Genomic DNA, 9684 nt, shown 5'->3' with positions numbered 1-9684 from the left:
AAACCATGGGCCGGGCTCAGAGGTAGTACTAGGGCTGAAGCCAGGAGCCCAGCCCCTGAAACACACTCAGCACACCAGAGATAAGTAAATGAATCTACTTCCGTTCTCTTCTTTGGCCCTGCGCCCACCTCTGCTGACTCCACTGCCCGCATAGAGACCAAACAAAATGTTTGTGGTGCCAACATTTAAAAAATTCAGGGTGTGGGGGCACCTGGGTGGCTCAGTCAGTTGGGCGTCCGACTCGGCTCAGGTCATGATCTCACAGTTGGTGGGTTCGAGCCCCGCGTCAGGCTCTGTGCTGACAGCTCACAGCCTGGAGCCTGTTTCAGATTCTGTGTCTCCCTCTCTCTCTGCCCCTCCCCTGCTCACACTGTCTCTCTCTCAGAAATAAATAAAAACATTAAACAATTAAAAAAAAATTCAGGGTGTGGGATCCTCTGTCACCCCCATCCTTCCTCCACTCTTCATTTGGCTTGCCTGACAGCCAACTAGAGGCAGCAGCTCCTCGGTCATCCGCATTGATCTCATTCAAATTCTGGAAACTGATCCTTATTCCTCACCATTTATTGATGGGCACAACGTGCCAGACACCGAGTACCTGGAACAGACACAAGAACACAAGCTCCCAGCCCTTAAGGAAGTTGGTGACATCAGCTAAAGAGCTATAAATAATAGATTTGTCACAGAAAACTATTGCATGATTTCTAGGTAGTTTAATGACCTACTGAGAATCAACTAGAAACAGAAACTGGATATGTGTTATTCTAAAATGACTCAGTGGGTGTGGGGCTCTCCGCGGGTTATGTTTTCATCCTGCATCACTTCTCACCGGCCCCTTGGTTTTCCATTCATTCCTTTCTCTCCCGCAGTCTCTGATGATGTCACCTTTATTCTTGCCTACCTGCCACCACCCACTCTGTCTTCTGAGTTCCTTTCTTCCCGAAGATGTTGAGATCTAGACCAAAGGAATCTTAAAGTCTGCGTTCAGGGTTTACCCTTCTCCGGATGAGCACTGAGCAATGGCTAGAAGTGTTGAATCACTATATTGTACGCCTGACAGTAATGTAACACTGTGTTAACTATAGTGGAATTAAAATAATTTAGAAAAAAAAATGGGTTTGACTGCTCTCTTTTAACTCCAGCAATGAGTAAAAACAGCAACTGGTAGCCCATCATCTGTTTTGTGCAGCCTGGGATCTAACACTGGTTTTTTACATTTCTAAATGATGGGGGTGGGGAGGGGGCGGGCAGGAATCAAAAGTTCCTTATTTCATGACCTGTGGAAATTATGAAATTCACATTTCAGTGTCCATAAATGAAGTTTTAGTGGAACACAGCCATGTTCATTCATGGTCTACAGGTGCTTTTTTTTTTTACTATACCTGTAAAGTTGTATAGAGACTGTATGTCTAAAAGTATAAAACAATTTCTTTGAAGGCATCTTTGAGCATGCCGGTAGGTAGACACCTCCCCCAACCTGAGTTGGAAAAATTCACGGTTGGGGCGCCTGGGTGGCTCAGTCGGTTAAGCGTCCGACTTTGGCTCAGGTGGTGATCTTGCAGTTCGTGGGTTCAAGCCCCACGTTGGGCTCTGTGCTGACAACTCAGAGCCTGGAATCTGCTTCAGAGTCTGTCTCCTTCTCTCCTCCCATCCCCTGCTTGCTCTCTGTCTCTCTCTCTCAAAAGTAAATAAATATTTTAAAAAACAAAGGGAAAATTCATGGTCAAAAAGTTATTGTTGAGATTAAATGGTAGCAGGTATGTCCAAGGAATAGTGCGATTTGACCCCTTTATGAATCTTGTGCCGGACAGGTATGGGGAGGTGGTAGGTGACAGACCAACATTGGAATGGTGGTGACAGGAGGAAAGAGTATCATCATGGCAGAAGCCTTTGCGAGAGTATGAACAAGAAAACCAGAGAAATCAATGCCACCACATCTCTTCACAGCACGTTTTAGTCATTATAAAAATTAGGTCATGTACATCTTCCTACTGAATTTTTTTGTTGAATAAACTTTTGTGATAGTAATAAAAAAAATTATCCTCTGGTCATTTACTGTAAATTTGCCAAACCATAGCCTAAAATAATCCAGTTTGAAAGAGACCGTGGACAGCTCTTGTGTAGGTGACATAAAGTGCTTCCCAAATCTTGCCTCATTTGCTTCTAAAAACTTGATACGGTGAGGGTTATCACTATTTTTTAGGTGACAGAGACTGACAGAGAAAACTCTGCCAACATCAAAGGCTGGAATCAAGCTAGGTCTGCGACTTCAAAGCTGGTAGTCTTTCCAGTTCACGACACCCTCCCAAGAGGTCTGGGAGGCACATTCTGAATTATAACCAGACTCCTTTGTTGTTGTTTTTTAAATTTTTTAAATGTTTATTTTTGAGAGAGACAGAGCACGAGCAGGGGAGGGGCAGAGAGAGAAAGGGAGACACAGAATCTGAAACGGGCGCCAGGCTCTGAGCTGTCAGCACAGAGCTCAATGTGGGGCTCGAACTCACAAACTGCAAGATCATGACCTGAGCTGAAGGACACTCAACTGACTGAGCCACCCAGGTGCCCATAATCAGTCTCCTTTAGACATCCCACCACTGGTCCTGATCTTCTACCTTGAGTCCATCCATATGGTGACCTTCCAAAATCTACAGGCTGTAATTTTGTCTTCCTAGAGTCTTCGATTCTCAGCTCGACTCTTAGTCTCCTTAGCATCCATATCACTTTTATGAACACCTTCCACTGATCTACAATCGTCTTAAAGTGTAGCACCTAAAGCAACCTGATACAGGGGTCTAGTGATGAGTGGACTGCCTACCTCAGTAGTTCTAGATGCTCCGCATCTTTCCATCTTTATGCATGACTAGTTGACTTTTTGGACCCAGAGGCAGAATCTTCCATTTACTACTATTGAATGTTGGTCTGTAAGTTGGAGTGTATCATTCCTGCCCACCAAGATTTTTTTTAGTTCCAGCGTAGTTAATGGTGTTATATTAGTTTAGGTGTACAATACAGTGATTCAACAATCCCATATATCATTCTGTGCTCTTCAAGCTAAGTGTACTCTTCATCCCCTTCACCTGTTTCTCCCCTCCCCTTCCCCTCCCCTCTGGTAACCATCTGTTTGTTCTATTGAGGTGTTTGAATTCTCATTCTGCAGCTTAACTTGCTGTTCTAACTCTTTGCCATCCACGAATATGGTCTGTATGCCTTTTGATTTTCACCTGGGTCACTGGCAAAAATGCAGTAGCCTTTATCCTTCATTCAAGAAGGTAGCACTCACAGGCCCTCCATTTTATCAAGGGCTTCATGTTTGTGTCACTGTGTCCTGTAGATCCTGTTGGGGTGGCTGACTGAAGTCAGTTCAGAGGAAACCCCAGGTAAGCATCATTACTTTCAGTGCCCTCTCTGATACCCACACAGCCACTTCTAAAGAGAATATTCTTTTCCTCCTCCTCCTGCATTCCTTTCCATTCAGGGTCACCATGAGGGGGGACAGTCTACCAGCCTTCTCTCCTCAGCTCTCTTGAACCCAGTCCTTCCTCTTGCCCAGTATTGGTCGTGAATTTGGACAAGTAACTTAGCATTTCTGTGCCTCGTTTCCCCATCTGTGACATAGGGATGTTAATAATACCCAGTAAATAAGTTAATGGATGATGATAATCATTCAACAAGTTACCCTTCAAAAAAGAAAAACTTCCATTTCATGTTAGATTTTTACAGCTAATACCAAGGGGATAATAAATAAGAGGAGCTACAAAGTTAGAGTTCTGGGGGCACCTGGGTGGCTCAGTAGGTTAAGCATCTGGCTCTTGATTTCAGCTCAGGTCATCATCTCCTGGTTTGTGGGTTGAAGCTCTGTGCTGACAACATGGACCTTGCTTGGGATTCTCTCTCCCTCTCTCTGCCCCTGCCCTGCTTGCTTGCTTGCATTCTCTAATTGATAAACTTTAAGGAAAAATTAGTTTTTTTCCTTATTAAAGTTTTACTTTTTCTTTCACTTATCTCTCTCTGTAAGCCGTCCCCATGTCCCATAATGCATACTGTCCCTTCATTCAGAAGTAGACCAAACCCATTTCCCTCCCCTGGATCTAGAGTCTCTTAAGACAAAACAAAGAGATCTTTGACAAGCATTTTACCCACAGTTACAGTGGGTTCGTGTCTCAGACCCCCAACTCCATAGAATTCCTTCCCCCAAGTGTCACTTTAAAGAAACATCCATTTGAGTCATTCTCATTCAAGCGCCGGCCAATGGTAATTTTGAGAAATGGAGCTATCAGGCTCCGTGGAAGTACGTCTCAAATCCCTTAAGACTATCAGGAAGATTCTGAAGATCCTTCACTCTGGAAGTCCCAATTCTTTTTTAAATTTTTAAAAAACGTTTATTATTGAGACAGAGAGAAACACAGCATGAGTGGGGGAGGGGCAGAGAGGGAGACACAGAGTCCAAAGTAGGCTCCAGGCTCTGAGCTGTCAGTACAGAGCCTGACGCAGGGCTCCAACCCATGAACCGTTGAGATCATGACCTGAGCCAAAGTCGACGCTTAACCTACTGAGCCCCCCAGGCTCCCCCCAATTCTTTTACCCCACAGAACTTCACAATGTAAACAAACTCAATGTGAAAAATAAACATTTATTACAAAAATTAGTTCTGACATTTCAAAATGAAAGCAGGCAGGGTGTTTCCCAACTCGAAGGGGCCATGGTAAGTTGGAGAGGTAAATTCCAGGCTGGTGATAAATAACTCATGCTCATCACAAGTGACCGAGAGAGTGAGGAAACATTCACCTCAGACTTAAAGGGGCAATGAGTCACCTCTATTTCCCTGTGACCTTGTCTCCATATCCCTCCCACCCCATCTCCCAACCAGGAGGCTGAAACATACTTCAAAAATCTCTTTCTTACTGAACTGTTTCATCATCTCTCCTTTTCCTGTTTAATTAAATTTTATTTCCATCTGAAAATTTTATTTTTTATTGGTGCATGACCCTTAACTGATGGTTTCGCTCGGTTTATTTTTCCTTTTGGATTCTTGATAGAAAACTCAATTCTGTTAGGGATTTCCAGATAAGGGAATAAAACATGGCAAAGTGGGGCTTAGCGTCCTCCACAGAAAAGAAGTTCAGCAAAACCAGCCCTCGAAGACCCCTTACTTGTCCTCTTGCTAGTTAATAAATAGGCGGGGTGACTATGGTAGAGGGGGAAAGAGAATTTTAAGGGCGAAAAGGGGTCCAGATGCACAAAGGAAAGTAATGTCAGACACGTGTACCTTCCCGTCACTCACACAGATGGCCTCACAATCTGATCTCAAATTACCTTTCCTTTAAATAGCACCTCACCCCCCAACTCCGCTCAGTAAAGCAGTAGTTACTTTGCTGCTCTAGAACAGTTTTCCTTAGAGAAGTGTATCAGTGCATCTGGTTGGCAGAGGCGGGAGGGTGGGCCCTTTTTCCCATCATCAGGTAGAACCCCAGAGCACAGTGTCATCTCACCCCCCACCCCGTGCTCCCCCAGCAGAGGACACTCCTCCAGCCACCAGAGGGCTCTGGAATGAGGGTCCAAAGTTCAGAAGCTCCACCTTGAGACCAGAATCAGGAAGGGGTGGGACAGGGGGCCAGGACCAAGCCAGGTTGCTGGGAAGAAGGGCTTCAGGGACCTTCCTGTTTGTCCGAAGGAGCCCAGGAGCCTCATTTTCCCGGCTTCCCACAAGAAGCTTTGACAAACCAAGTTGTTCTTTCCCGCAACATCCAGCTACATCCAAATACACACCAACAGTCTCAGCAAAGAGCAAAGAAACCCTCCAACACGCACTGGATTTCAGCAGAAGGCTAAGACCGCGTGCGGGCGCGCGTGCACACACACACACTCACACACACACTCACACACACGCCCATAACAAAGGGCTAAGACCACTATGCACATCCGCACCGCTCTGCTGACACATCTTCAAAGGGTCCATCCAGCCATTCCAGCCAACGGAAGGGTGATGGTCAGAGCTTCCTTTCCTTCAGATCAGTGGTTTTAAATCTCTTCCGCTCCGTGTCCCTGAAAGCTGCCTATGCTCTCCGTGGCGAAAACTCCTGTTTTCTTCTACAGATACAGATGGTGTCTGCTTGCGCCAGGGTGTGCGAGAGGATCTCGGTGGCACTTCCCACGGGAAGACAGAAGAAAGGGGGCTGCAGGGGCGGGTGGGACTTAGTATTGTCACCAAGCAACCTCTTCAGTGGCATGGCCTCCAGTCCCCTCTCTGGAACAGCAGGNAGCCTACTTGGGGGGGGGGGAGGGGGCGCCACACACAGGGGGCAGCGAGGGCCGTGCCATTGTTGCCACGTACTTGGGAGGGAAGTCAAGGACTTCACACTGAGGACTGTTGTCCGATCCCTCATAGGGATGGGGGATGAAAGCTTTAAACAAGTCCAGGCCACTCAGCAGTGGCGGGAAAGGAAGGGGGGGTGCAGGAGGAAGAGGTACATAGCCGGCATTTTTAAAAAAACACACCCTAACTAAGATAAGCGTGGGGGCTCCTGTGGGAGCTAGAAGACACATAAGGTATCCTGTGAACACAGGCCGGAGTCTGGCAGCACCAGAGCAAGGCAAGCATGGAGGACAGGAGACGAGTTGGACCAGGGTCACACCAGGAACGACGAGGTCTGCTTGAATTCCCCCTGAGAAATAAAACGTCCAATCAACCTGTATGCTCCTGTTTAGCTGGTAATCAATCTCCCGCACTTGTAAACACAGGCGAGGAGCCCCTCACTCCCCCGGGGGAGACCCTCCTGGTGCCAGGGGAGCACACTCACTTCGCTGCGGGCAGCGGGCTGGCTGTAAATCACCTTCTTACTCGAGGTCCTGCAGACAAGCCAGAAGATTCTCAGCCCCCTAGTGCTCTCCTTAACCTCTGCTCACCAACTTGAGACGCTGGACCGAGAGCTTTACCCAAGCGCAGAGCTCTCCGTAGAGAGGTGTGGGTGGCGGGAGACGGGACAAGTGCAAGGTCATAGGGAATGGGGAGAGGTAGAAATCGGGAGGTCCACCCAACCAGGCTGGTCGCTGCCTCCAGCCCCTCCCCCCGGGGCCCCGTTTCTGCTCAAACCAGACGCATCCTTGTTCTCAACCTCCTTGTGAGATCCCCTAGAACATAGCTCACTCACCCCTTCTTTGTTCCTGAAAAAGAAGAAAGGGGACCGTGAGTGTCCGTGGGATTGGAGATGGCCGGGCACAGTAGGCTGGGGGAAATGGCACGCCAATAGGTCACTAGTGCTCACCCGGGAAAGAACCCCTGCACACGTGGGCTCACTATCAGGTCAGAACTCAGATGGCACCCAAGAACCGTGCCCTGAAATGGGGGCGATACAAAGGAGAGCTGTTGCAGGCAAATACTTACTGTCAAAGTAGCCTCGTCTATAGGCGAACCAGATGCCCAAAATCAAGAATCCAAGGAGAATGAGTGTGACAAGGACAGCTGCCACAATGCCCCCCACATTCATCTCCGCTGTGAGACACAAACGAGAGGTCAGTCCTCTGAATGCTCACTCACGTTACTGACACCACCACCAAAGCCAGGATGGAAAGCTGACCCCCGGGCCCCGCCCCAGGTCTGAGCTCAAGCCCCTGGGACAGTCTCGCTCACCGGCTTCCATACGCACGGCCTCTGACCTCATGGGTGTCCCATACCCGTTCTGCGCCTGACAGGTATATTCTCCGGTATCAAACGCTGACACGGGATCGAAGACCTGAAGGGAGAAAATCAGTCGGCTTCCCACCTAAAGAAGCCAAGTACCTACTTTTGGTTTTTTGTAAGCTCTACGCCCAACGTGGGGATTGAACTCGCGACCCCCGACACCAAGAGTCTCATGCTCTACAGGCGCCCCTCCATTTTCATTTTTAAATTGCAGTATAGTGGACATACAGTATTCCATTCACTTCAGGTGGACAGCACAGGGATTCAGCAAGTGTGCACCTTGTGACACGCTCATCCTGATAAGAGTCCAAGTCCCCATCTTGTGTCTCCCGACCCTAATGCCAAGTTCACCTTGCTGCTTGTTCTTCTTCCCCACCTTCAAGGGCTCTTTAACCACGCCCCCCCCACCTTTCCTCATCACCCCAACTCTACCAGCTCCCCGGTCTTGTGATTCAAGTTATAGGAAGAGTTGCTGAAGGCACGGCTGCTCTTGGGCTCCGAGGGCATCAGGACCCCGTCCTTGAACCAGTAGTACTCAGAAGGGGGGGAGCCATCCTTCTCTGAGCAGGTCAGCACTGTCCGACTCCCAATGGTGGCAGAGGAGGGGATTCTGACCGTAGGCTTAGAAGGAGGCACTGCAAAGGGATGGAAGGGGCTGAGCACAAGGTCAGACTGCGCTGCGCCTGCCTAGAGGCCAAGCGGGCTTCAGTCAGCGCCAGCCTCCAGGGTCCATCCCTCCCCATGCCCGCGGCTTCCCCCTGCGGGAGGGGGAGGGGAGGTGGCAGGGCTCATCCCCTCTCTGCAGCACAGAGACTGAATCCCCCCAAACCCCCACGCACCAGCGCTCTATCCGTGAGCTCCAAAGCTCGGCAGAGCCTGCTGAGGACCTAGGGGGCAATGAATTCCAAGCCCACACAGAAAACGCGTGGGCACCTACCAAGCACAGTGAGCTGCACGCTGACCTCCCCGTACATGTTGCCGCCATCATCAGACACCATACAAGTGTACGTCCCCGTGTCTTTCCGGGTCACCGAATGGAAAGTGATGCCACTGTATGAGAAGGTGACTCGGTCTGCGTAGGAAGCTGCCAGGAGACAGGAAGGAGCGGCTGAGTGAGCGCGGGGCCAGGAGGGGATGGTGCTGGTGGAGGGAGAGGCCGCGAGGAGGCCACGGGCCCCGCGCCCCAGGGTGCAGCTCTCCCCTCCCCAGGGATCCAGGCCCACCAACCCCTCCACAGCCTAGGCGGCCGGGAAGGAGAGGGGGGACAGCTCACCTGTGATCTTGTTGTTATAACAGACGAGGCTGGTGATGTCGCCTCGGGTAAACTTCCACTCCACGCGGGGAGAGGTGAAGCCGGAGTAAGAGCAGGACAACTTGGCGGCTGCGGACAGGGCAGGGGTGAGCGGGACGGCGGTGCGGCGGCAAATGGAGAGGGGGAGAGGCCCCAAACTGCCACCTGTGCCTCATGCCCTCCGCCCCGCCCCCCTGCACGGCAGCACACAACTCACGTTTGTTCTCAGGAACTCTGACATCAGGCTCGGAAGTAAACACGGCACCCCTGCCCAGCGCCAGGGAGCCTGAGGAGGAGGGGGGCAGCCCATCAGGAGCGGTCGCAGGAGCAGCCCGGCTGAAGGAGCTTCTGAGGCCCCGCCTCCCCCACGGCTTCTCCAAGGTGCAGAGACTCAGGAGACCCAGGCTTCTCCCGGGTCTCGCACCTCCTCACCACTGTCCGAAATATCCTCAAGTGCCTTTCACCAGGATCGCAGAACACTGCTTCCATCATCAGTGGAAATGAAATATTTCTTTCGAATGTAATTTCTTTCTTTTTTTAAAATTTTTCCCTCTGCACCTCCCAACAACCTAATTATGTTCCCACTAGTCCAAAAACAGCTTCCCAAGTGACTTGTCATGGTTCAGAGAAAGCTTCTCAACAAATAATTAATTGCAGTCACTTGTCAGACACTCCTGGCAGGAAGCCAGCAAAGCTGGGGGGGGAGGGGGAGGGG

General features: G+C 49.9%; 1 protein-coding gene across 3 annotated transcripts in view; it reads right to left on the bottom strand.

Moving 5' to 3' along the window:
* Positions 1–6264: 6264 nt before the first annotated feature.
* F11R (F11 receptor) overlaps positions 6265–9684 on the bottom strand; it is a 23741-nt gene continuing 20321 nt past the window's right edge. The window contains exons 2-10 of one of the 3 annotated variants that reach the window (XM_077760100.1): positions 9187–9255; positions 8952–9059; positions 8616–8762; positions 8111–8313; positions 7628–7730; positions 7382–7489; positions 7149–7161; positions 6798–6846; positions 6265–6662 (exon numbers count right to left, since the gene is read on the bottom strand). In XM_077760100.1, coding sequence (XP_077616226.1) covers positions 6627–6662; positions 6798–6846; positions 7149–7161; positions 7382–7489; positions 7628–7730; positions 8111–8313; positions 8616–8762; positions 8952–9059; positions 9187–9255 — 836 coding nt within the window. In that variant the 3' untranslated portion in view covers positions 6265–6626. Of the gene's footprint in view, positions 6663–6797; positions 7162–7261; positions 7334–7381; positions 7490–7627; positions 7731–8110; positions 8314–8615; positions 8763–8951; positions 9060–9186; positions 9256–9684 lie in introns of those variants that run through there. The other 2 variants (XM_077760098.1, XM_077760099.1) reach the window with 2 other exon arrangements.

This window comes from Crocuta crocuta, unplaced genomic scaffold (assembly GCF_008692635.1).
Source record: "Crocuta crocuta isolate KB4526 unplaced genomic scaffold, BGI_CrCroc_1.0 scaffold133, whole genome shotgun sequence".
Taxonomy (NCBI): domain Eukaryota; kingdom Metazoa; phylum Chordata; class Mammalia; order Carnivora; family Hyaenidae; genus Crocuta; species Crocuta crocuta.
The sequence above is the reverse complement of the archived record's forward strand: the minus strand, read 5'-3'. Positions and strand labels throughout refer to the sequence as shown.